At 55.4% G+C, this 25,186-nt stretch overlaps 3 protein-coding genes across 9 annotated transcripts; 1 reads left to right on the forward strand and 2 right to left on the reverse strand.

Annotated features, from left to right (window-relative positions):
- Positions 1–66: 66 nt before the first annotated feature.
- CDHR4 (cadherin related family member 4) lies at positions 67–8,943 on the reverse strand. Its single transcript, XM_043590423.1, has 19 exons — positions 8,159–8,943; positions 7,627–7,811; positions 7,340–7,502; positions 7,172–7,263; positions 6,543–6,653; positions 4,871–4,974; positions 4,540–4,676; positions 4,073–4,256; positions 3,821–3,974; positions 3,490–3,583; positions 2,982–3,185; positions 2,762–2,901; positions 2,390–2,540; positions 2,090–2,310; positions 1,718–1,860; positions 1,165–1,221; positions 973–1,063; positions 718–745; positions 67–221 (listed from the first exon to the last, which is right to left on the reverse strand). The coding sequence occupies exons 1-19, from the start codon at positions 8,205–8,207 to the stop codon at positions 166–168; spliced, it is 2,364 nt and encodes a 787-aa protein (XP_043446358.1). The 5' UTR covers positions 8,208–8,943; the 3' UTR covers positions 67–165.
- A 2,474-nt stretch (positions 8,944–11,417) lies between these two features.
- Positions 11,418–13,793, forward strand: INKA1 (inka box actin regulator 1). Of its 3 annotated transcripts, none has more exons than XM_043590421.1 (2): positions 11,418–11,590; positions 12,960–13,793. In XM_043590421.1, the coding sequence occupies exons 1-2, from the start codon at positions 11,444–11,446 to the stop codon at positions 13,749–13,751; spliced, it is 939 nt and encodes a 312-aa protein (XP_043446356.1). In that variant the 5' UTR covers positions 11,418–11,443; the 3' UTR covers positions 13,752–13,793. The 3 variants fall into 3 exon arrangements, with proteins under 3 accessions (XP_043446356.1, XP_043446355.1, XP_043446357.1); XM_043590420.1 differs by lacking the exon at positions 11,418–11,590 and adding an exon at positions 11,725–12,211; XM_043590422.1 differs by lacking the exon at positions 11,418–11,590 and adding an exon at positions 12,176–12,289.
- Positions 13,794–13,969: 176 nt separating this feature from the next.
- On the reverse strand, positions 13,970–23,194 carry UBA7 (ubiquitin like modifier activating enzyme 7). 5 transcript variants are annotated; one of them, XM_043590417.1, is made up of 24 exons: positions 22,815–23,179; positions 22,562–22,730; positions 22,325–22,459; positions 22,120–22,226; positions 21,693–21,783; positions 21,490–21,619; positions 21,189–21,286; positions 20,957–21,103; positions 20,343–20,525; positions 20,057–20,164; positions 19,819–19,899; positions 19,583–19,738; positions 19,325–19,490; positions 19,039–19,244; positions 18,876–18,940; positions 18,344–18,527; positions 18,196–18,270; positions 17,766–17,949; positions 17,207–17,289; positions 16,834–16,926; positions 16,550–16,741; positions 14,854–14,952; positions 14,676–14,776; positions 13,970–14,184 (listed from the first exon to the last, which is right to left on the reverse strand). In XM_043590417.1, exons 1-24 carry the CDS (start codon positions 22,868–22,870, stop codon positions 14,055–14,057), a joined length of 3,039 nt encoding a protein of 1,012 aa, XP_043446352.1. In that variant the 5' UTR covers positions 22,871–23,179; the 3' UTR covers positions 13,970–14,054. The 5 variants fall into 5 exon arrangements, 3 of the variants coding, with proteins under 3 accessions (XP_043446352.1, XP_043446354.1, XP_043446353.1); XM_043590419.1 differs by lacking the exon at positions 20,343–20,525 and having other exon boundaries at positions 22,815–23,138; XR_006298672.1 differs by lacking the exons at positions 13,970–14,184; positions 14,676–14,776 and having other exon boundaries at positions 16,550–16,764; positions 22,815–23,190.
- Between the last annotated feature and the right edge of the window lie 1,992 nt (positions 23,195–25,186).

The following is a 25,186-nucleotide window of genomic DNA, read 5'->3' on the forward strand; positions in this document are numbered from 1 at the left end:
CAAGTGAGAACAAGGAAGCTCAGATCCCAGAGCCTCTTCCACAGATGGTTTTCAAGGCTGGGACTCTTCTTTTGTAATTTTGTTTATTATTGAATCAACTTAAAAACTCAGCAGCATGATCATGGGAAGAAAAAATTCCACAAACAGTGAAGCAGCTTCTTGGCTTCAGAGCCAGCGCCGGGCTCCTGTGAGCGTGTTGAACAGGTAATCTCTGCCTGTGCCTGAGTTCAAATGGTCAGGAGGGAGAGAGGGCACTGCTGGACTCAGCAGAACAGCCTCCTTCCCTTAAAGGTAGGGGAAGACATTCCAGAACCCTTGGTGAGACCCTCCTTCTGCTTGATCCAACTTGTCCCTTCCCTCCTTTCTCAGCAATCCTGTGAGGTCTAGCTCAAATGCACAGGAAGCATCCTTGATTTCCCCAAACTGAACACCAGCTTCCCTAAGCCCAGTGCCAGATTAATCTGCCATAAATCACTGATGACAATGTAATATCTGGGGGCCTTTCCCCTCACCACCGCTTCTGCCATGGGCAGGAACCAGACCAGGTCTGAGTCACCTTCTGGCCCAACAGATGTTTGAGAAACATTGGAGTGAGAACAGACCCCATTCAGGGAAAGAGTAGATAGTGGATGCCTGGTGGTAGGAGGAGACGCTGAGATGGGGTAAGGAGAGAAAGTGGACCCAGGTGAAGAGTAGTTTGGGAAAAGGGGGACTCACGGGAGTCCTGTGCTCTGCCATCAAAATGCTGCTGATGGGAAGAAGGAGAGGGGGTAATGAGTTGAGCCCTGCCCCCAGGAGCAGGTGGAGGTCTGCTCCCATAGGGGTCAGGATCCCACCTCCCTCCTCCATTCTGATGGTGCTGGCATGGGCTCTACCACAGAGGTAGCCAGCCACAAGGAAGGAGGCAGGCTTGGGAGGGGAGTCCTCTAGAGCAGCCCAGTGCCCACTATACAGGATGGTATGTTGACATACCAAGCTCAGGTCGACACTGCTGGGTGCCTGGGACATCTCCATTCTCGGTGCCTCCATGAACCCCTGAATGGACTCCTCAGTTCCCTGGATGCTGGGGCAAAGTAAGAGCACGAATACAGGATAAGGCTCTTGGCCCCAGGCTGAATTTAAGAGATGGACTCTCAGGCATAGAGGTATGCAAAGGAAACTGACCCGTTTAGTAGCAAAGCCTGGGCTGGTTTGCTTGGTGTCTGATGCATCTGGACCAACCTAAAATGACAGGAGGAGGGACCAAGCAGTGAGGGCTGCAGACCTGCTGACTCCAGGAACCAGCACCATCCATCTGCCCCTGTATATTGGATATAGCCAATGTCCATATGCAATGCCTACACTGTTACCCCACCTTCCCCTGGGTCAGTCCTGCGCCCATAAAAAACTCACCCTTAGGGGCAGAACAAGTGTCAAGTGGAGGATAGGGGTCAGGAATAGGGGCAAATGCCCAGTGCATGATAGACTGAGTGTCGAGCACTGGGTCTCATCCACACCCACTCCATTCCAAGACCAAGCTGTGCCAACAATGGAGACAATTTCCCCCTAGTGCCTCTCTGCCTCTAATCTGATGACCTCTGGAGGGAGAGCAGCCCCCATTAATAGCAGTTTGCCTGCTCATCAACTTGGGCATTGTCACCAAATATTGGTGAAAGCACCTATCACAGATGAGGTCCATTAATGGGCTGGGGCAAGAGCCCAGGAATAAGAACCCTACCCCTGGAAGAGCCTGAGGAGGAGCCAGCCCAGAGCCAAGACAAAGAGGGCGCTGGTCACTGTCAGCACCACCACAAACCAGGGCTCCGGCTGCCAGAAAGCCTCTGTGTCGGTCACAAGCAGGGGTGTCATCACTGAAGGCACCTGAAATGGGGGCCACAGTCCTGGCAAAATGATCATCCAGCCTTCAAATCACTCCAAGGGTTGGGCTACCCCACCCCCAGAGTTGCTCTTCTGTATTGCCAGGCTCCTTATGTTCAACGGTTCCCTCTGGAATGCCTTCCCCCATAGTTCCACTTGGGGAAACTGGATCTCCTTGCCCTTCAAGATCCTTTCGTCCTACCCCCCAAGGTCCCAAGGACCCCCCCCTCACTGTGGATCTGTGGGTGCGGGTGGCCACTGTGCTGGCGCTCCAGGGAATTAGATGCACACTGACGGTGGCTGTGGTACTGAGGTGGGGGATGGAGGGACCTGCATCGGCCACACGGATCAACAGCTCATAAGTATGGAACTGCTCTGGCCAGAGAGGCCCCAACAAGATGTTGTTGTACACCAGGGTGGCTCCTTGCAGGCTGAATCGGCTCTGACTATTCCCTGAAAGCAGAACAAGGGGACCGTTGTTGGCCTTGGCCTGCTCCTTCCCCAACAGCCTGGTGGCCCCCATGATCCTCACCTCCCACAATGCTGTAGGAGAAGGCCAGACGCTGTGGCTCCTGAGGAACCCAACATGACACCTTGGTCACCTCCACACTATGGCCCAGGAGAGCGTAGATGGTGAGTTCCTGAAATGGAGGCTGACATTCCGGGGCATGGTCGTTCACATCCTGCAGGAATATAGCCAGGTCACCCCAAATCCTCAGGCCAGCCCCTCAGTCTCCTCCAGAGCCTAGGTATCAGGCAACAGGCTCCAAAGGTTTCCATAATGAGGCACCATCCCTCTTCAACCAACTAACGGAGGAAACTTAGGCACAGGGTGGAAAAGCAGAATGCTAGAGGAAGATGTGAACACTTTCCAATTTTTCCCAAGGCCTTGGGGCTCAATTACCTCAACCTCAATGGTAATTGTACAGGAACCAGAGCGGTGGTGAGTGGGGTCCTGGTCTTGGCCATGGTCAATCAGCAGGACATTGAGCCTGTATAATGTCTGCAGCTCATAGTCCAAAGATCCCAGGAGATGAACCTCCCCTAAAAGAGATGCCCACAGCCTCAGCCTGCAGAGTCAACTCTGGTTCCAACCCTCCATCCCAGCCCTGGGGTGGGAGTACCACTGAGACGGTCCACAGAAAAGATGGTAGGCCCGCCAGAGATGTAGTACTCAATGTTGTTGTGTGGGTAATCCTTGTCCATGCCCACCACAGAGCCCAGCAGAGTGTGGGGCCCTGCATCTTCCCGGATCCGGAACTTGTGTGGGACACAGGCTGGGGAGAACTCGTTCACAGGAGTCACCATCACCAGTACTGGCACCTCAGCTGGAGGCCATTTGACAGTCAAGGAGCTGGCATGGGGTGCCCAGCCATTCTCTAGGGCCTAAGGGGGGAGACATGGCCCTGCCCTGGGGGTTTAAGGAGGGAGAGGGTCTGGAAGGAGGACGAACAATAGCCATTCCTCCCTGGGTGGGGAGGTGTCTAGGAGAGGAGACATATGTCCCACCCTAGGGAGACAACTGTGCCCTATTGATTTCTGTGGGAGGAGAGGTGACCCTATCTTAAGGATGGGGAGAGAGGTACAGAACAGCCCTGTCCTGGATGTCCAGGCCTGGGTATGGTTACTCACTGGTCATCAGGGGCTGACCACCATCGAGCACCAAGATGGAGGCTGCATGCTGAAAGCAGGCCCCACGAGCATCACAGTCCAGTGTGGCATTCACCTGGCCAGAGGGGCCACAGAGTGAGGCTGAGTCAAGGTCTGGAAAAGTCTAGAGCCACACTGGGCCACCTCAGGTCAGGGCAACCACACATGGTCAACCCTGAGCCTCTGCTTTCCAGCTCTGTGGGTGCAGATTGGCTCCACCACCATCTCCCTCATGGCAATGGTCTCAGCTCCCACAGACCTTTGCCCCCGACCCCTCCACCTTACAGTCCCCAGCACCCTGCATGTGGGTCACCTCCAGGACCCTGTCTCGAAGGCAGAGGCTAGCTGAGCCAGGAGGGCTGTGGAACTGCAGCTGGTAGTCGAGGATGGAGCCGGGAGAGTCTGGATCAGCACAAGTGAAGGTGTTCAGCACGGTGCCCACCGGCGTGGTCTCGGGGATTTGAGTCCTGGGAGCAGAATGCCGGCGGCAGGGCAAAAGTCAGTCTGGACCAGGAGAACCATGGTTCTCATCCCTATAGCTTACGTAAGGTTCCTGTATACTCACACCAGCATCGCTGGGAGGCAGCGCGGAGGCCAGCGGTTGACCGAGCGCACGTTCACCGTGAGCTCGAGCTCCACGCTGGCCCACGGCCTGAGCCGTTCGTAGGCCTTCACTCGCAGTCTAGTGACCGCCGCGCCCGGGGCCTGCGCTAACTCCAGAGGCGCGGTGGTGCGAATCACACCGTCGGCTGGGCGGGGTAGGGGCGGGGAATGCTGAGTTTAGACCCGCCCCCAGGTCGGTTTGGTCCCCACCCTCACACCTAATCCACCCTCAGCGGGAGGGGGCTGAGTCTGGCCACCCCAGCTGCCTCCTCCAAGGCTCGCCTCTAATTCTAGCCCGGCCCCCAAACGGCACCGCGCCCGTGTCTGCCTGGGTTTCAGCCCAGTTTCTCAGCAGGGCGAGGAGGTAGTGCGGATCACTGTGGACCAGCCTGGGAGGCATCCCGCACCGCTCCCCACTGTGCCCCTCACCACGTCCGATGGAGAAGAGGGGGCAGGGCACCGGGGAGAGGATTTCGTAGCGCACGTCGAAGCCCCGGGCCCGGACCTGAACCACCTTACCCCCGGGGGGCAGGTCCTCCAGGATGGTGATATTCGAGGCTTGCTTGCTGTACCAAAAGGGGGAAACTAGCTATGCCCTCTCCCGCCACCCCTGGCCCTGCCGGCGTGCCCCTCCCCCGGGGCTTCCCTCATACCCGAGCTAGCTGGGGACACCCCAGCAACCCCACCCCTTAACCTCACTCCCAATTCCCTGGGGCTAGGCCATGTCTCCTTCACTGTACTCAGGGTAGGGGAGCCTTACAGGAAAGAGATCAGGCTGGAGGGAACAGGCAAAACTTTCACCTTGAGCATCCCAAGGCAGCTTCGATTTTGTCCAAAAGTCACCAAAATCTGAAGCTGGAAGACCTGCAGTGCACACAGAACAGTAAGGGAACTACAGTGTGTGTATACCTGTATGTCTATGCCCAGTCGTCCCTTCAAATAGCAACCGCCCCCCCCCCCACCTGGGGCCCTCCACAAGGAGCCCCCACTCCCACCCCATGATCTCTATGCTTACAGGCACTTCTTTAAGTCCCATTCTTGGGGCCATAAATATTTCCTTTAGGATGCAAACAGCTCAAAGAAGTGTGATATCTGAGTTATTCACAATGAAACATCATTTAGAGTTACTAAGAGCCAGTCACTAAAACATGGAATTTTAAAGAAGGAACTTCTCAGGGCACCTGGGTGGCTCAGTAGATTAAGCATTGGACTCTTGATTTTGGCTCAGGTTATGATCTCACAACTCATGAGTTTGAGCCCTGCATAGGGCTCTGTGCTGACAGGGCAGAGCCTGCTTGGGATTCTCTCTCTCCCTCTCTCTCTTCTCCTTTCCCACTTGCACTTTTTCTCTCAAAACAAATAAACTTCTTTTTAAAAAGGCATGGAAATTTTAAAGAAAGAGTTTCTCAGGACTCCTGGGTGGATCAGTTGGTTAGGCATCTGACTCTTGATTTCAGCTCAGGTCATGATCTCACGGGTTAGTTCGTGAGTTCAAGCCCCGCATCTGGCTCTGCTCTGACAGTGCAGAGCCTTCTTGGGATTCTTTCTCGCTCCCTCTCCCTCTGCCCCGCCCCTGCTCACACTCTTTCTCAAAATAAATAAATAAACTACAAAAGCAAAAAACAAAAACAAAACTTTTAATGTTTAATTTTTAAAATGTTTATTTATTTTTGAGAGAGACAGAGACAGAATGCGAGTGGGTTAGGGGCAGAGAGAGACACACACACAGAATCCGAAGCAGGCTCCAGGCTCTGAGCTGTCAGCACAGAGCCCAACGCGGGGCCCGAACTCACAAGCTCATGACCTGAGCTGAAGTCGGACGCTCAACTGACTGAGCCACCCAGGCACCCCGACAAAACTTTTAATGTTTAAAAATTTTTTTTCAACGTTTATTTATTTTTGGGACAGAGAGAGATAGAGCATGAACGGGGGAGGGGCAGAGAGAGAGGGAGACACAGAATCGGAAACAGGCTCCAGGCTCTGAGCCATCAGCCCAGGCGGGGCTCGAACTCACGGACCGCGAGATCGTGACCTGGCTGAAGTCAGACGCTTAACCGACTGCGCCACCCAGGCGCCCCAAAAACTTTTAATGTTTAAAAAAATAATAACAACGAAGGAATTTCTCTAGCCTTCTCCAGACTGTACTAGCCACTTTACCCAGAACTTTCTCTTCCTGTGTGAATGTTTTGAACATTCTCAATTCTATTAGAGGCATGAGGGGCTCCCTTTTCTTTCTGGAACTCCAGAACCCATCACAGAACCAGGCAAATGTGGGAGAATAGCCATCATGTGGCAGCATGTACAGGTGGCTATGTCTGAACACGAGGCAGCAAAATCTAGGAGGCCAAGAACAAACAAACCTCCAGGAAGTGGTGGCTCTGTCCATTGTGCGCCCCATCCATGGGTATCCCCAGGTCCCAAGTCATGCTCACCTTTTCAGCCTGGCCTTTGAGGCCCTGGGATGGCACCAGCAGCCAACCTTGACCATTGATGGAGAAAGGTCCAGGAAAGTATGGAGGGTCCTGGGCACTGATGATATTTATCTGACGGGACAGAGATGCTAGAAGCCCCAGCCTCAGCCCCCAGTGCCCCACAGCATCCCTGCCAAAATCCCCCAGCAACCTAGCAAGTACCTGTCCACACCAAACCCTCCCATACCCCGATACAGGGTGGGTCCCCAACCTCCACCCCTGGCCCCGATGCTCAATCTTCTCTGGTTTTAAACCAATTATTTTGCTTTTTAAACTGCATTTATTTTGGGGATTACAAAAGTAACACAATTTTCAGGGAGAATTCAGTACACACAGAGAACATGAAAGAACACAAGCCCCTGAGATGTCCTTATAGGAACAGCCATGGTCTTTGGGGATGGGCAGCCAACAGCGGCTCTCTCCAAGAACATACATCACGCAGAGGCTTAGCTGACACTAAAGTGTTCCTCTGCTGGGCGGTGGGGGGGGGGGGGGGTGGCTAGAGAGGGGCTGGGACAAGAAGGGGCCCAGTTTGGTCTCCCCATGTGCCTCCCTCATTCTGTTCCCCACTACCTATGTGCTGGGCTCACCTGGGCACGCTGGACTTCCAGGCCTGGCAGCAGCAGAGTGTACAGTCTGGCCCCAGGTGTGACTGTTTCCAGAACCTGAATGATTTCTCCAGCTAGCCAGAGGAGAGGTCAGGGAGGCTCTGTTCAGGCCATGCCTGCCCACCCCCTGCCTGCTGCCCCTGGCCTCACCTGGGCTGGCAAATCGGCCAGCACATGCACTATGACCAGGGTCCCGCCGCACATCCACAGAGAGTGGTCCCTCCATCACATGGTTGCCGCATGTGAACCGCAGCTGCAGCTTATAGTGATTCACCGATAGAGCATCCAGCCGGGCCGAGCTGCTTAAGGTCACCTGTGGCAGGTAGGCAGTGCATGTGGGACTGTAGGCTCTCCACCCCCCTATACTGCCTGTGGCTTTGTGAATTTAGGGACTGCCCGTGTTCCCCCATGGCTCCCATCTGTGCCCATGACCCTACCATGCCCACATAGATCCCCTGCCACCTGGTCAGGCTGGGTGGGTTGAAGAAGGTGGTGGGTGGCTGCACATGGACCAACTGCAGGGTGGGCATGTGAGAAGTGCAGTTGAAGGAGAAGGACTGAAGGATCGTGCCGGGTCCCTGGCTCTCAGAGACATTTATGAACCAGGGCAGGCAGTGGAGTTCTGTGAGGAAGAGACAATTCAGACTGGAGGTCCCCCCCACACAAGCATAGTCCTGACCTTCTCCCTCAGGGCCTGGTCACATCTAGGGGCCAAGCAGCCAAAAACTCTTCCTTGTCCCCCATATCCAACAATGGCACAGCTCATTTCACAGACGTGAGCACTTGGTTGAGGAAGCAGCCATGATAAGAAATGAGGGTCAGGGAGTTAGATCTTTGCCCTTTTCCCTTGCTCTCCCCCAGCCCCTGCACTCCATGGTAGCTTATCCAAGAAGGGTCACAATTCCACTCCAGTGTGGAATGGGGGGGTTGGCGTGAGAACTGGGGTTCCCCCACCCACCAGCTCCTCACCAGAGACAGTCAGAGCAAGCAGAAGCGCCAGGATCCTGAGTAGTGCCATAGTGGCCTCAAGACGCAGACAGCAGAGGAGACTCCAGAAGACCAGCCGTGTTTGCCAGGCTCACCCCGTTGTCAGGTGAGTCGCTTAAACACAGCTGGGCAGGCTGCACTCCTGAGCCTCCCAGATTCTAGCTCCGCCCATCCCTGGTGACTTGAGCTCTAGACTCCAGACAGGCATTAAGAGGTCTGGACAACCCCAGGTTTCACTGCTTCTGATGAATCCCCCCGTTCTTACTACAACCCAAAGGAAATGTTAGGGGAAAAGGATCAAACTTCAGGTAGGGAAACTGAGGTTCAGGGAAGTAAGTCTCAGTCATGCAGTCCTTGGAGACAGCACAAGCACAGCACCCAGGAAAACTGGGCTCAGGATTTGCTACCCCACAGAGTCCAAACCCCAGTTGCCCACTTCCCCTCACCATTAAAACATTATCTGTCTACAAAATCTGAGCCCAGCCATCAACAAAATCTCTTAAAAGTTGTCTACATTCAAGAAGCAAAAAGAATCCTTGGTGATATAAATCAAATTAGTGGTTATGTGGGGGGGGGATATCAACTGGAGGGGGCACAAAGTGGCCTCTTGGAGGAGCTGGGGACAGTTTCTACCTTGATCTAGGTGACAGATGCATAAGTGTCTACAGACTTTAACATTTATTGAGCTGGGGGCGCCTGGGTGGCTTAGCCGGTTAAGTGTCCAACTCTTGGTTAGGCTCAGGTCATGATCTCATGGCTTTGTGGGTTTGAGCCGTGCATCAGGCTCTGTGTTGCCAGCATGGAGCCTGCTTGGGATTCTCTCTCTCTCTCTCTCTCTCTCTCTCTCTCTCTCTCTCTCTCTGCCCCTCCCTCCACTTGTGCTGTCTCTGTGTCTCTCAAAATAAATAAATAAATAAACTTTAAAAAACATTGATTGAGGGGTGCCTGGGTGACTCAGTCAGTTAAGCATCTGACTCCAGCTCAGGTCATGATCTCACGGTTTGTGGGTTTGAGCCCCACGTCAGGCTCTCTGGTGACAGCTCAGAGCCTGGAGCCTGCTTCAGATTCTATGTCTCATTCTCTCTCTGCCTCCCCACTTATGCTCTGCCTCTTTCTGTCTCTCGAAAATAAATAAATGTAAAAAAATCTTTTTAATTTATTGAGCTGTACCTTTGAGAGTTGTCCAATTGTTATATTTATACTATATGTCAATTTTTTTTTTTAAATTTTTTTTTCAACGTTTATTTATTTTTGGGACAGAGAGAGACAGAGCATGAATGGGGGAGGGGCAGAGAGAGAGGGAGACACAGAATCGGAAACAGGCTCCAGGCTCTGAGCCATCAGCCCAGAGCCTGACGTGGGGCTCGAACTCACGGACCGCGAGATCGTGACCTGGCTGAAGTCGGACGCTTAACCGACTGCGCCACCCAGGCGCCCCATTATACTATATGTCAATTTTTAAATTTTTTTTATTTTTTAAAGTTCATTTATTCTGAGAGAGAGAAAGAGAGAGAGAGAGAGAAGAGGGGCAGAAAGAGAAGAGAGAGAACATCCCAAGCAGGCTCCGCACTGTCAGCCCAGAGCCTGATGTGGGGCTCAAACTCATAAACCTGTGAGATCATGACCTAGGCCAAAATCAAGAGTCAGACATTTAACAGACTGAGCCACCCAGATGCCCCAAATTTATATGTCAATTTTAAAAAAGTTGTTTACACTTGCTCTTTCCAATTCTTCATCTCTCACTTGCTTCTGCCCACTATCATCATGTTCGTCTCTCCCTTCATGAAACTGCCCTGTTGGAGTCCTCAGAGACCTGCATACTACCAGCTTCAGCAATTCATTCTCCAATCTTATCTCCTTGGTAGCATTTGACACTTGCTCCCTTGGCTCCTAAAGTGCCCACACTCTGTTTCCTCCCACCTCCCCAGCTGCTCCTGCTTAGCTCCTTTGCTGGTTCTGCTTTCCTACTACCACCCAGAGGAGTGTTCCAGGACTCAGTCCTGACTGCTGCCCTCCTCTGTCTATACTCACTTCTCCCATCTCCAAGTCACTTTGCCTCCCAGATCTAAGGCTTCAGTGCTGATTTCTCTCCCAAATTCCAGAGTCACCCAGTGGCTGACCTGGCATCTCATATAGGATGTCTAACAGGCATCTCAAGGGTCACATGTCCACAAATAATCATTTGGTTTTCCTCCCCAAACCCGTTCTTCTCCAGTCTTTCCTGGATCAATTCACAGCAATTCCATCCAACCAGTTGTTCAGGCCAGAAATCTAGGAGTCATGCTAGATGCTCCTCTTTCCCTACTCATATTCATACATCAGCAAAACTTGATATTAACTCCAGAACATACCCCAAATTCACCCCCTTCTGTGCCCCAGCCCCACGAAGACCCAGGCCCTCCCTTCTCTTGGTGGATGAGGGCAGGAGCCTCCACTCTGATTACAGAGTGGTTCTCCTAAAGCAGATGGGATTATTTAAACAGGAGCCAGCCCAGGCCATTCCCTGCTCAAAAGTCCCAGTGCTCCCCCATCGCACCACAAACAAATCCCTATATTTCTTTCTAAGGCCGCTAGGAGACTGGTTTTGCTGATCTCCTCATTCCCCCAACTACCACTGTCTAGACACTTGGTCCTTCTTTGTCTTAAGCCCTGTCAAAATCCTCTCTTGTCCGGGCCTTTAACTGGCTGATCCATCTGCCTAGAATACCCCTCTTTTTTTTAAGTGTATTTTTATTTATTTTAATAGAGATATAGAGAGCAATTGGGGGAGGGGCAAAGAGAGAGGGAGACAGAATCCCAAGCAGGCAGTAGTACGCTGTCAGCGCAGAGCCCCATGGCCAAACCGTGAGATCATGACCGGAATCAAAGTCAAGAGTCAGACCCTCAGCCAACTGAGCCACCCAGGTTCCCCTAGAATACCCCTCTTCTTTATCTCCCATGATGGCTCACTCAGATCACATACAGAATGCTGCCTCCTCTGAGTCCCCTCTCCCAAACAAGCCCGTCTGCCCCCCATTTCCGGTATTTTTCTGTCTACTGATTAGTCTTGTCTCAAGTTAGACTGTATCCTCGAACCTAGCCTTGGATCCTGGAGTGGTCTCCAGGAACGGACTCGGACCATTCTGGGCAGAGAGCGCCGCCCTAACCCTCCTGCTCTCACTCTCCGTAGGCTAGTGGTGCGGGCAGAGGGAATGCGGATGTTGCGGCAGGAATCGCGGCTAACCGAGCCCTCCCCACTAGAGGGCGGCCCCGCCTTGCTTGGCCCAGATGCAGACCGAGAGGGTGCGGGCTGGGCTTTGGCTGAAGCCCCTTCTCTGTGCTGCCGCAAGGTCCAGAGCTCCTGGAGTCCTCATTGGGGCCGGACCCTCCCATCACTTCCAGGGTCTGTCGAGGCCGGTTTCAGGACCGAATACAGTAGGTCGCGCCCGGAATGGGCCACAACACTGCTAGATCGACGGCTGGGGGCGCTCTGTCCTCACGTGGGCGTAGCCACCGGATCCGCGAGCTCTTGAGGCCCCCTGCGGGAGGGACTGCAGTTCTACCCCGGGAAAAACGGGGAAGCTGAGGCTACTGCGGGGAAGTGACTTGTCCTAGGTGAAGCAGCGAACCTGGAGTGAGCTGAACCGCCCAGGGTGGTCGGGGAAGTCCCAGGCCAGACCCGCCCGGCTTCGAGACACAACCCAGCCCCTCGCCCCCAGAGCTCGCGGGGAGTGGGGAGTGGGCGTCAAGCACATCCACCCGTCAGTGTCCGAGGGGCGGGACCACTTCAGTCCCTCCCCGGCCCCATTGGCTGCGGCACCAGGGGCGGGGCGCGGCTGCCAGATGTTGGGGCGGTGGCGGCGGCGGGAGCTACGGAGAGCGAGGAGCCGCGGCGCCAGTCAGAGGGCCAGGGTGCCGCTGGCCGGCCCGCTGGGCCCGTTCCGCGCCGGTCCCGCTGGAGTTCGAAGAGGAACTGGCAGGCCTGGCGGGGGCTCCGGCACGGGCATGCATAGCGCTCGGCTTGACAGCTTCCTGAGCCAGCTCCGCTGGGAACTGGTGAGACTTGGGAGCGGGTGTGGCTTGTGAGGACGCGTGTGGGGTGCCCAGCTGCCGTCCGGCCCGAACGACACACGGGTAGGGGGCCGTCCCGAGTGCCCATCCAAGGCGGGATGGGGGCGGGGAGGCGCAGATGGCCCAGATGGCCCGCATCGGGTTTCGGACTGTTGGGGGCTGCCCTGGGCATCAAGTAACAGCCGCCCAGCTGGCCAAGCTGCTGGGGCGGCGGAGGGAGGTGGCGGGGAGAAATTTATTTTGGGGCTGAGCAGGGGGCTGCGAGGGACTAAAGAGGTGCTAGAGCTGCTATGGATGCCTTCTACCCCAGGCTGACCTGTACTTCTTCTACCCCCCACCTGGCAAGTGCTCTTTCTCTGAAAGACGCTGTGAGCTTTGGGGAGCTGAATCCCTCAGGAAACAGGGGATGCTCCCCCACCCCCAGCCCTGAACAGGACTTACTTCCCGATGCAGGCGGGCCCACAACCCTGCCTCCCTCCCTGGTGGCGGGTACCGACTTGCCCAGCTCTGCGTGCTGCAGCCTGCCGGACTGCCACCAGGTCGGCTGACGCGAGTCACACGAGCTACGTGTGCCAGCGCCCCCATGCCTGCCCTGTGCCCACTAGAGGCCTTGCTGCCCAGGCCTGCAGGCCTATCCAGTCCTCCTGGGCCTTCTGCTTTGGGACTAGTTTGGCTAGGTAGGCAGGGGTGACAAGCACTACCCTTCCAACTTGGGCCCTCTCTTCTTCCACAGCTGTGTGGCCGGGACACTGGCTCACCCCCCATGTCTGGCCCCCTTCCACCATCCCCCAAACCTGGCCCAGGTGTTTGGCTTAGCCATGGACTCAGGGCCTCAGATGCCTTGGAAGAGGACTCAGTCGGCTGTGTGGAAGAGGAAGAAGGTATGGTGACAGGAGACAAGGGTATTGCCTTGGGGAGCCCAAGGGAGCATGTCCTGGACTGGGACTCTGGCTTCTCTGAGGTGTCGGGCAGCACATGGAGAGAGGATGAGCTGCCTGTACTCCAGCACCCAACACCCCCAGCATGGCCCCCCCATAGACAGCGCCTCTCGGCCAGTGGCATTCCCCTGCCTAGCAGGGCCCCTGTGGCCGGTGCACCACCTGCCCGTCGACCACGGCCCAAGTCTACACCAGACGCTTGCCTGGAGCACTGGCGGGGCTTGGAAGCTGAAGACTGGACTGCAGCCCTGCTGAACAGAGGTCGCAGTCGCCAGCCCCTAGTGCTGGGCGACAACTGCTTTGCTGACTTGGTGCACAACTGGATGGAGCTACCAGAGGCAGCAGGTGAGGGGGATGATAGTGGTGGTCCCCGTGCCCGTGCTCGGCCCCCTCAGTTCCTGCTTGGGCTCTCTGAGCAGCTGCGGCGCCAGCTGGCCAGGGCACGCAGGGCTGCTATGGCAGGAAAGCGACTGTCATGCCCACCTCGCCCGGAACCTGAACTGCCTGCAGATGTCTCACGATTTGCAGCCCTCATGAGCTGCCGAAGCCGTCAACCCATCATCTGCAATGATGTCAGCTACCTCTGACCCTGCCCTCCAGCCTGGGACAATAAAGGCCTTTCTCTGGTCTATCCTGGTTCCATACCCCTGAGGCTCTAGGAGGGGCCCCAGCCCTTTGAGGTGCAGCCCAGGCAGGTGAAGCTAAAGAGCCTTTTCCTTCCCTGCAGGGGTCCCTGTCATGCCCACATCACCCACCCTGTGCATTACTGCCCCATGTTTTGCCATCCATCCTCTCCACTTACACCCTCCTTCAACAAGCATTTATTGAGTGCCTACTGTGGGCTCAGGATGCAGGGCTCTATAGAGCCAGGTGATAGGGCTGCTGCCTTGTCACAGCTCGTAGTGCAAGGGTGGGAAGGTAGTGTCCTCCTCCTCACCCTCACAGCTGAGCTCCAGCACCAGCGTCCGCTGCCCAGGCTCAAGCATCCGGCTTGTCACCTGCTGCACCAGTTTGGTCACCCTGGTAGTGTGGGGTGGGGGAAAGAGGTTGGGAGAGATTGGGTAGGTGAGCAGTGGTAGGCAGAGTGACCTGACATGGACCAGGGGGTGCTGATGGGCCATAAGGAGCCCAAGCCAGGGGCAGGAGCAGCTTAAGACAGGAAACATCTGAAACTATTTTAGGAGCAGCAGGCAGGGCGGGCAGGAGGCAGGAAGCTGTGAGTCCCCTGGGAGTGGGCCGTGAAAGGGGGGCTTAACAGGGTGTGGAGGAGCTAATGGGGGGTGTGGAGGAGCTAATGGGGCCGGCCAAGCAGGCAGCTTGGAGGCCCCTCCTCAGGCTTTCAGCCCTCACCCCACCCCCAGCCCATTTGCTGGCTCCATTTGGCAAAAGAAAGCTTCAGGAGGGTGTGAGAGGCCCAAATGGGGTTGGGAGGAGGAAAGACTTCATCATGTCTCCCACCTCCAACCTCCAGGGACAGAACAAGTCCTGGCTAAAGCCAGGTGCGGGCTCACCGAAGGGCCAGGTGCTGGGCCTGCTTTTCAGGTGACCATCCTGCTGAGTAGAGTAGGGCCTTGCCGTGCAGCAGCATCTTCACCCTCAGCCCATACCGTTCCTAGAGAGAGTCAGGTCAAGTGCCAGCTAGACCAGGCTGGGCCAAGACTGAAGGCGAGGAGGAGGAATGGGGCTCACCTGGAGATGGGCCAGCAACGACTTCAGGGTCCTTTCTGGCTGCCCAGCAGGCACCTTCAGGCGGTCCCAACAGGTCCAGGTCCATGTCAGGTGATGGCACTGGGGGTGGTGGGGGGAGGAATGAGAAGCTTCTCACACACACCCTCCCCCTACCCATTACCAGCAGCTGATGGCCCCTTTCCTAGGGGAGGAGCTGGACTAGAGGCAGGAAGCAGAAGCCCCGGGGCGGGGGGGGGGGGGGGGGGGGGGGTTGGAAGGTGGGATCTGGGCCCAGAGTCTCAGTACCCTCCCCGCCTATGCTGGGGCCAGCACAGGAAATGGGGCTATGGGGCTATGGGGCCCCCGCACAGGGAAACAGGCAATCCATCACACAGGCTGGTTGTATGTGTGTGTGTGTGTAGGGGGGGCGTTGCTTCCTGAGGAAACAGGAGCAGGGCCGCTGCAGTCTCCGATAAAGCAGCTTGATCCTCAAATGCAAGGCTGGAAGCTGGGGGGTACATCCTGCCCCCTCATCCTGTATTGCCAGGGCCTTGGGCTATGTGGGCACAGAGTATCAAGGGGCACAATGACCACTAGGGCCCCACTGGCTGAGACCCCAGCAGGGACACAGTCTGCAAGGGCCTCCTCTTCCTGTCCCCTTTCCTTCCCCATTTCAAAAATCTTGGGATTCTGGTGACTGGAGCTGAGGGTGGCAAGGCAGCCAGGACAGACCCCTGCCTCCAGAAAGCACAGTGGGGTCAAGCTGAGATGAGGCCAGAGGTGAGTTGGGGGGGATCCTCCCTTGCTCCCTCCCCCTCTACCGCAGACAAAGGCAGCTTATGTGCTAGAAGCCCTTCACAAAGGGGCTCTGTGTACTGTGCCCTGAGGGACCCCAGCAAAAGCCCAGTGCTGGCCCATGACCTCTCCCCTCTCCCTTGGTGAGGGTATTCTCTCCACCCCCTCTCCTGTGCCCCAAGAAAATGCCAACTAACTACTGCCTAGCCTGGGCACACAGCCAGGGGCATCCACAGCCCTGCACTCGAAGGAACACACATGGACACAAGCCTGGGAATGCCTGCATGTGTACTCACATGCACACCCATGCAAGCCCACATTGAAGAAGAGTCCTGTACTCCCATCTGGCACACAGATGTGCCAGCATCCTCCCTCCATGGCCACAAACCTCAGGGCCAGGGATGCCCAGACCCCTGTGCACTTAAGACGCACACAACCCTCACCCCCCCCCCACCCCGCGCAACTGGTGAGCTCAGTGGCCTTTAACTCAGCTTGGAGAGTGTGGGCCAGGATCCCCATGCCATGCAGGCTGAAGTTAGGCTCTGTTTGGGGCTAGGGCTCTAGTCCTCCCTCCCTACCACCTCCCCCTTAGGGCTGGTGGAGGCTGTGAGGGATATCTGGCTCCACTAATGAGTTAAAGCTGCAGCTCCCCCAGACCCAGGCTGTGGAGGGATGGGGGTGGGGGTGGCTGACGGCTGCTTCCTGTGTCTGACAGGTCCCAGTCTGGCTTCACAGCAGGAAGGGGGCTGGAGGGAGTCTTAAGGACTCCCCCAGAGTCTGGGTTCTGGTACAAACCCAAAGCCAGAGTAGAGCCTGTTTTGGTAGGTGCAAGGAGAACCCAGGCCTCGTGTGTGTGTGTGTGTGTGTGTGTGTGTGTGTGTGTGTATGTGTGAGCGTGGGGGGGGGGGTGTCAAGGGCTCACCTTCTGGATGGCTGGGGCGCAAGGCACCCAGCGGCTAAAGCGGTTTTCAGCCAGATGCAGGTGGCTGTGGCGAAAAGCACTGAGGGGCCGTGGCCCATTCACCACCTTATACAGCTCCAGGCCCACCAAGCCAGCCACAGCTGCTGTAGTGGTGACAATGGCTGGAATAATCTGGCCCACAATTCGCTTGCTCTGCCAAGGACAAGAGATTTGGTCTGGACCCAAGGTGTAGGGCTAGGGTTTGACCTCCACCTCTAGGCCTGAGCCCCAAAGGGCAGGGTTACCTGGGCGTGGTTGGCAGGGGGGATCCCATAGTTCTGAGCTCGCAGGCTTGCTGCCGCTGCCACAAAGTCCACATGGAAGTTGCTATCATTGTCCTGTGAGGCCCAAGTCACAGTCATGTTAACACTGCCCCAGAGTCCCTAGCCATGGCTGACCACGTGTCACTGTACAGTCTTCCCATAATCCTGTGGGATGGATGCTTACATCTCCCCACTTATCAGGTAAGGAAGCTGAGGCTCAGGGAAGGTGATCTGCTTTTGGGGTCCTGCTGGGAGGAGGATTCAGGCCAAGGGACTTCAAAGCTACTTTCCTAGCTCTTGAACTTCCCCAACAATCTTCTCCAACTTGTCCCTTCACCCCTACTTGGACTCCCACCTTCTCAAACTTCAGGGGCTCGAGGGGAGGGCTCCCACTCCAGACTTCCAGGACTTTGTGCAGTTTCTTCAATTGCTCAGGGCCTGTCAGAGGAAGGGGTTAGAAGCTCTTAGCCCCTACCTTCTGTGTTCTCCCTGGAGCCTGGTGCCTATTCTTGGTCTCTCCTAAGACTAAACTTGCCACTTTCAGGGAGACCCCCTGAATGATAGTGCAGTCTCCTCTCAAGCAGCCCCAGCCCTACTTGTGTGTGTGTGTGTGCCTGCATGCGTGTACCAATTATCTCCATCCTCACCTGGGGAACATAACTAGGTTTGTCGGGGGGGGGGGTTGCTGAGAATCTGCCATGGGAATAGAGGTGCAGGAGTATGGGTAGCAGGGAGAGTGCCTACTGAGGGGCTAGAGGATGAGCCCAAGCCTTGAGAGAAGCAAAATCAGAGGGCCTGAGAGATAGTGATTTGGCTGCAGGGTCCCCAGGCCCCATCTTCCTTCTGCAGCATAAGCTGAGGACAGGGCATGCCTTTGGATGGCAGCATAGGGGGCTAGAGGTCAGGAGCCTCACCAAACTCAGCAGAAGCCCGAGCTAGCTCCAGGTCGTTAGGAAAGATGGGGACCAGGTTCTGGGGGACAGGCAGTGGCAGCAACTTCAGTAGTTCCCTGAGTGCAGTCTGGTCCCGTGAGCCAGGCAGTCCATGCATCTGGGCATACAAGTTAGCAGCCGCCAGCACATAGAGGAGGTGTGTGTCCTGCAGTCAGAGCAAGAGCATGGGAAGACGCATGGGTAGAGCGAGCATGTACAGGTACATGGGGTAGGGGTCACCACCCATTTGTGGATCTGTTTGAGTGTCTGCCTCTGTGTCACACGTGGACACCCACATGCGCACAAACACAGCAATCTCCCTCAGCATCTGCTTATCTCTGAAGAACAGGGGCCCACTTCTGCTCTGAGGGGTCACATCCCCATCTTGGGGTTCCTAAGGGACCCCACTTACTTGGCTGGCATCAAACTGCAAGGGCTGCGGACACTGTTTGGAACCTGACCAGAAAAGAGTTCCATCCTCAAGCACCTAAGGAAATGGAGGCTGCTGGGCTCGGTCTGGTTCCCCTGAGCCCTCAGCCTCCCAATCCCTAGCTACCCACTTTATCAGGTGGGAAACGATTCAGGAGCTGCATGATGCCATCATGGAAGCATAGTTGCCAGTGGCCAAGAGCCCACACCACACAGTCTTGCCAGGTCTGTGGACGCTCTCTTAGGACACCCAGCACCTCCTGCAGCAGGGTCAGCACCTTTAGCCCATCTGGTTCTGCCAGAGAAGTGGGTGCCCTGCGGACAGAGGAAGGGTTTCGAGGCTAAAGCCCTGAAGATTCTGGTGCTAGGGGCTAGCTAGGGGTAGCCCTCTGGTGCTAGAGGGCTCCCGTCCACCCCTCTTTTTTTATTTTTTTATTTTTTTAAGTTATTTATTTTGAGAGAGAGAGAGAGTACACGGGAGGGGCAGAGAGAGAGAGGGAGAGAGAGGATACCAAGTGGGTTCTATGCTGTCAGCACAGAGCCCAACAAGGGGCCCCAACTCAAGATCCATGAGATCATGACCTGAGCAAAACCAAGAGTCGGATGCTTAACCGACTGAGCCACCCAGGCGCCCCTCCCGTCCACCCCTCTTGGTGGCCTTACTGTTGGTGGCGGTTGATGGTCTCAGCAGACAGACGGAAGAGCCCCTCAAACTCATCCCGGGCCCACTGTGGGGGAGAGAGGAACCATGAGGTGTCACACGGGGAATCAGTCTACAGCTGAGGACTGAGCTGGGTGGGCTAGGCCTTTCTGGGGTGCGTCCTACCTGCACGGTGTGCTCGACTGTGTTGGGGAAGTGCCGCAGGGTGCAGACAGGGTAGGTAGCATTCTCAGAAGCGATAGCTGAGGCAGGGGCTCTGTAGGTCTCAGTCACACACGGCATGAACACTGAAGCATGTCCCAAGGTACCATGTGTCCCCGCCTCCAGCAGTGGCTTCAGATAGTGGGTGCAGCGAGCAGCCACATAGCGCCCTAGCAAGAGGGGCAGAGGGTCAGGAGTGGGGCTGGCACTGCCTTGACCAAGGGGCTGAGTTTCAAGGGCGAGTGCTTACGGGCCTGGAAACTGTCCAGGGCAGCAGCCACACCGTCCACACGGGAGAAGAAGTTGTTCCCATAGATGTGCTCTGTAGTGGGATCCAGTGGGTAGATGAGTGGGGTCACCTGCAAGTCTGAGTTCAGGCGGCGAGCAGCCTCTGCAGCTACCTCTGCCTTAGGCCTCTGAAAAGAGAGCAGGAAGATGCTGGGGGTGTTGGGGGGCACTGTGGGAGGACCGTCCAGGATGCTAGGTGTGGGTAGGGGCCGGCACTCACACCAATGTCCTGGGTCCTGAAGAGGAACTGACGGCTGAGATTGGAGCGCTCTATGTGGTCCATGTCAGCAACAGTCACTCCCCCGCTGGCGCCAGCCCCGAGGCCCACTAGGGCAAAACCTTTGAGCAACTCACAACCGATAGCTCCAGCACCCACCTGCCAGCAGGAGCAGCCTTAGCCAGAGGGCCTGGCCTGGCCCTCCCACAGACATCTCCCAACTGGACCACAAAGCTCACCAGGAGGTAGTGCTGGCGGCTCAGCTTCTCCTGAAAACCAGCCCCAAACACTGCAATTTGCCCATCATAGCGACAATGTCTCTAGAAGACACAGACAGGGGTCAGTGATGGCCACTGGCCTGTGCTGTGTCTCCGTCTTACGCTAACTTTTCCAGGTCAGGATCTCTGGATCGTTCTTCCTGTTCCTTCCCTAGTTCTGAATTTGGAGAAAGCTTGCACCCCTACCCCAGGTTCTTACCGGAGCACAGTCCTCTGGTTTGGGATGGGGCTCCCCGTCTTCTGGAAGGCAATCGAGGGCATCAAAGTAAAGCCACTGGTCCAGGGGCATGAACTTCCCGGAGATTGCCTAGAGGCCAGCATTTTAGTGTAGGGACTCCTGCCAGCTCCAGAGCTGCTAGGATCCTGGCTGGGCTTCACCAGATTGGCGAAGCCTCCAAGGCCACTGTCTGGTACTGGGCACTCTCTGGCACCCACACTTACCTCCACACCCTTCCCAGTCCCACCCTGCCTGTGCCTGTGCTCACTTTCAGCACTTCCTGGGCGGCCACCGCACCCAACATGGCTGCCATGGGGCTCAAGCCACCAGCACTACTCAGGGCGACTGTCTGCACGAGAGCCTCATCCAGAGGCTCTTCCAGCGGCTCTCCTTCTGTCCCCTTCAGTGGTTCCAGGGACTGGGCCAGGCCCACCACCATCTCTGCATCAACCTGTGGGGTAGAACTCTGTGGGTACGGCAGCCCTGGCCTGAGCTCCATTCCCTGCTCAAACCCTTTATGCAGCCACCCCCCATTTCCAGAGAAGTGGAAGCAGAGCCTAAGTGTGAAGGCCCAAACCAGTTGCCAGACTGTGCAGCCCCACCAGAGAACGCCTAGACAATGCCCTTGAGGGCTTCACCAACACGGGTAGAGATTTCACCTTAGAACTGAATGGTTAGGAGGTGGCGGGGTCCCCAGCCTTTGTGCCTGGTACTTTCAGGGACCCTCTCTCTGGCCTAGAGACAGTGTTATCATTTCCTATATGTAAGTGGGAAAATGCCTCTGGGATTATAACTTGGGTCTGTGAGATAATCATTGTTGCCTCCTGGCAGGTGAGACCCCAATAAGACAGAGGCTCAAGGAAGAGCAGAGGGGCCACTCACAGGATCCCAGGGCCGGGGCAGGCGGCCATTGAGGTGCTGGAACTGGTGCAGGGCACGGAAGGCCTGATGTAGGCAGCGGGCGCGGCGAGCTTCCTGGGAACTCTGGGCCACCACACGGGGCTGGAGCAGAGCTACATCCAGGGGCTTCTGTAGCAGGTACTTAGCTCAGGGTCAGGTTCAGAAGACTGTGGGCCCCTTGAAGCTCCCCTACTTCAGATGCACTTGCACTCACATGGCTCACAGTCTTGGGCCTCTTGACCTCAGTGACAGTCCCACCACTCAAGTAACAGGAGAAATTTGCTGTGTCCCCAATCTCCAAGGTTCTGTCCCCTAGGGGAGATCCAGCCTCGTCAGTATGATCTCTGAACCGGAGTAGTTCTTTATACTCTATCCTGTCTTGCATCTGTGTCCTTGACCTTGCTCCATGCTGAGGAAGGTGGAAGAGAACCTACCCCCAAGGACCAGAGCCAGGCTGTGTGTGCCCCCAGTTGGGGCTTGGGTGCTGGGCCTGGAAGTGGAGAGGGTTGGCTTACCGTTCACATGGATAGGCCGGGGATCACAGCCATTGAGCTCCACCATGCCCTTAATGCCCGAGAAAGTCACCAAATCCCCATCGCAGAAGTTGTGGGCCTCTTTTTTCAGAGTAAGAATTCCAGGGGAGCCCTGGAGAAGAGGAGGCTTGGTTCAGGGGTGCCCTCCTGGGTCAGCAGGTGAGCACCCACACTTCAACACCCACCTGGGAGATGTGCTGGATAGCAGCTGTCAGGGGTTCTGCCTCTGTAGGATCCTGCACAGTGAAGTCCTCACCAAAGTCACAGAACAACTGCCTGTGGTGTGGTGGCAGGGGTCACTGAGACGGCTCAGTGGTTAATCGCCATGCTTGTGGTGAAGCGTGGGAGACACTAGGGCAAGCTCAGAGAGCCAGCACTGGGAAGGGATACTGGGAGAGGCTTGGAAGCTAGAGTTTGAGGGACTTACTGAGCGGGTCTGGAGGCTGGGGTGGAAGAAGCAGGGGGGTGGGACTGGGGACCAGAACCAGAAGGGGATGCTGGGACAGGCCTGGGGCTGGGTGGAGGGGCACTGGAGCAAGCCTGGAGCTAGGAATAGCACTGGGACCAGTTGCTGCCTGTGATGTGGTAGGCCAGGCAGGGAGCCTTGCTCACCCCACAAGGCCCCGGGTATCGGCCACCAGAAAGCAGACTCCGAGCTTGTGGCATAAAGTGCCCAACTTCAGCTGCTCCTCCAGCTTCGAGGTGGTCAGCACCACTACCTGGATGGACCCCGTGATCAGCAGGGCCAGAACCGCTGCTCAGCTCAGGGCTAGAGGAAGGGACTGGGCTCACACGGAGAGGGGGGCAGGGAGGGTACCTGGAAGTCCAGCAGCAGCTCCTCAGTGATGTCACCTGTGTGGATGCATACCTGGACAGCTCTGTTAAGCTTAGCCACAAGTTCTTGAGATGCCTCAGCCCTGCTTCTTTCCAAGTCCTGCTCTGAGAGGAAAAACTAGAGAGGGACACAGTAGTCTGGCTTGAGCACGGAGATTTCTCTCGGGTCCTTGGTCTGGGAAGCATAGCCACCCACCCCACCACCCCAGCTGACCCTCACCTGGGCAGCCAGGTCAGACCAACAGGTAGGGTGGGGATCATGCAGAGTGAGGCTGCCCACACCCATCAGGACCAGGTTTTTGGCCACCTCAGCCCCCAGGCCCTGAAGGCCTGACAGCAGGACCTTCGCTCCCTGAATCTTCTGCATGGCCGGCAAGTCCAGCACATACCTGCGGATGGGGAAAAAGAAGGTAGGCGATCGGCGACCAGAAATCAGAAAGCCACCCCATTCCCTTCCCCGCCTCGGGCCTCACAGCTGCCGTGAGTATCGCTCCTTATCCAGCAACTTGGAGGTCTCTGGGGCAGCCATCCTGCGGCTGGACAACAGGCTGCAGCGCTTATAGACGCGGTCGCTGCATGGGAGGCTGTGCTAGCAGAGGCCAGTGCCTCACTGTGGCTAGTGCACACAGGCACTTTGTCTACGGGACTGAAGGACGATACCAGTCACAGCTTTCTTCCTGGCTCCTCCGTCATTTCAGGGGAAATGAAAGTGAAAGTAAAACTAGACTGAGCCGGCTTAGTCCTGCTAGTCCTGCCTCCAGACCATCCTGAACGGTTCTGGCAGCTGTAAGTCACAGGCAAAGTGGAACAGAACTCCTGGGTTTATTTGGCCTCTGTGAGAGCAGGTATCTTTCTTGAGGAAGGAAGCCACGGGAGGGATCCATGTGGGCTGGAGGCGATGGTCTCCTGTGGCTCTCTAGATGTCCCAAACCTCAGGCCCCATCCCCTCCAGTGTGGCTGCCTGAATGGGCTTCCTGCCCAGAGTGCTGGCAGGAACCCCCGTGTCCTGAGGACTCACCTTGTCCACCACACAGGGTAGAGCCAGTCCCATCCCAGAGGCTGTGGGAGCTTATGAAATTACATTGTCCTGCCCCCGGGGCCCAAACCACAGACCCAGGTGGAGCCTGGCATCTTTGGGAATACCCACCTGCTTGGCCCTGGACCAACTCCTCAGAGGATAAGGATTCCCCCTTGCCCACAGCTGCCAGCCTAGGACAGATTGCAGTCCTAGGTGACCAGTCAGGGATGAGTCTTAGGACTCAAAGAGGGTGGTCAGTCTCTGAGTGCCAGACCTAAGAGTGGCAGCCATGATCACATGTGTCCTTACTTTTCATTTGAATTTTTATTTTGAAATAATTATAGACTCCAAGGAAGTTGCAAAAAACGTAGAGGTCCTGTGTACCCCTCACCCACGATGTGTCCTTCTGCCTTCTTTAGGAACCAGGGGCCAGTTCTCCAGACGACAGACCACAGTTCCCCACAAAACTGCACAGTAGCTAAACCAGATGTGGTCATAAGTTCTTTTTTTTTTTTAATGTTTATTTATTTTTGAGAAAGAGAGAGAGTGTGAGAGGGGAAGGTGAAGAGAGAGAGGGGGACAGAGGATCCAAAGTGGGCTCCGAGCTGTCAGCACAGAGCCTGATGCAGGGCTCAAATTCATAAACCATGAGATCATGACCTGAGCCAAAGTAGGACGCTCAACCAACTGACCCACCCAGGCGCCCCATAAGTTCATTTTTTTAACTGAGGTAACATTCATATAATGTTAAAATAACCATTGTAAAGTGGCGTTTAGTGTACTCACAATGTTGTACAGCCACCACCTCTCTCTAGTTTCAAAACTTTTTATTAAAAAAAATTTTTTTTTAATCTTTATTTATTTTTGAGAGAGACAGAGTCAGAGCAGGGGAGGAACAGAGAGAGAGGGACACAGAATCCTAAGCAGGCTTCAGGCTCTGAGCTGTCAGCACAGAGCTGGACGCAGGGCTCGAACTCACAAACCGTGAGATCACCATCTGAGCCGAAGTCAGACACTTAACCGACTGAGCCACCCAGGCACCCTGCAAAACTTTTTCACAACCCACTGAAGAACACCCCCACCACATTAAATAATCACTACTTATCCCCTACCCCAATCCCCTGGCAAACACTTAGATTCTTTCTGTCTCTAGGGATTTGCATATTCTGGATATTTCTGTGAAAGGAATCATACAAAATGTGACCTTTGATATCTGCTTTCACTTAGTGTATTTTTGAGGTTCATCCAGACTGTAGCATGTATTGGTACTTCATTCCTTTTTTTTTTTTTTTTTTTTTTTATTTTTGAGAGAGAGACAGAGAGAGTGAGTCAGGGAAGGGCAGAGAGAGAGAGAGAGAGAGAGAGAGAGAGAGAATCCCAAACAGGCTCCACATTGTCAGCACAGAGCCCAACACAGGTGCTGAACCCACAAACTGTGAGATCATGACCTGAGCCATAAACCAAGAGTCAGATGCTCAACCAACTGAGCCACCCAGGCGCTCCAGTACTACATTCCTTTTTTTATGGCTGAATAATATTCCATCACATGCATATATCATGAATCGTTTATCCAGCCACCTGTTGATGGACATTTGAGTTGTTTCCACCTTTAGGATATTATGAATAGGCTGCTATGATCATTCTTGAAAATGTATTTGAGTATTTGTTTTCAATTCTTTGGGGAAATACCTAGGAGTAGAATTGCTGGGTTGTACAGTAATGCTTACTTTTTTTGAGAGACCAACAGCTGTTTTCCACCAGCAGCGTACAAAATTCCTATTTCTCCACATTGTACTCAACGCTGGTTTTTCGTTTAAAAAAAACCTT

Source organism: Prionailurus bengalensis, chromosome A2 (genome assembly GCF_016509475.1).
Source record: "Prionailurus bengalensis isolate Pbe53 chromosome A2, Fcat_Pben_1.1_paternal_pri, whole genome shotgun sequence".
NCBI classification, from domain to species: Eukaryota; Metazoa; Chordata; class Mammalia; order Carnivora; family Felidae; genus Prionailurus; species Prionailurus bengalensis.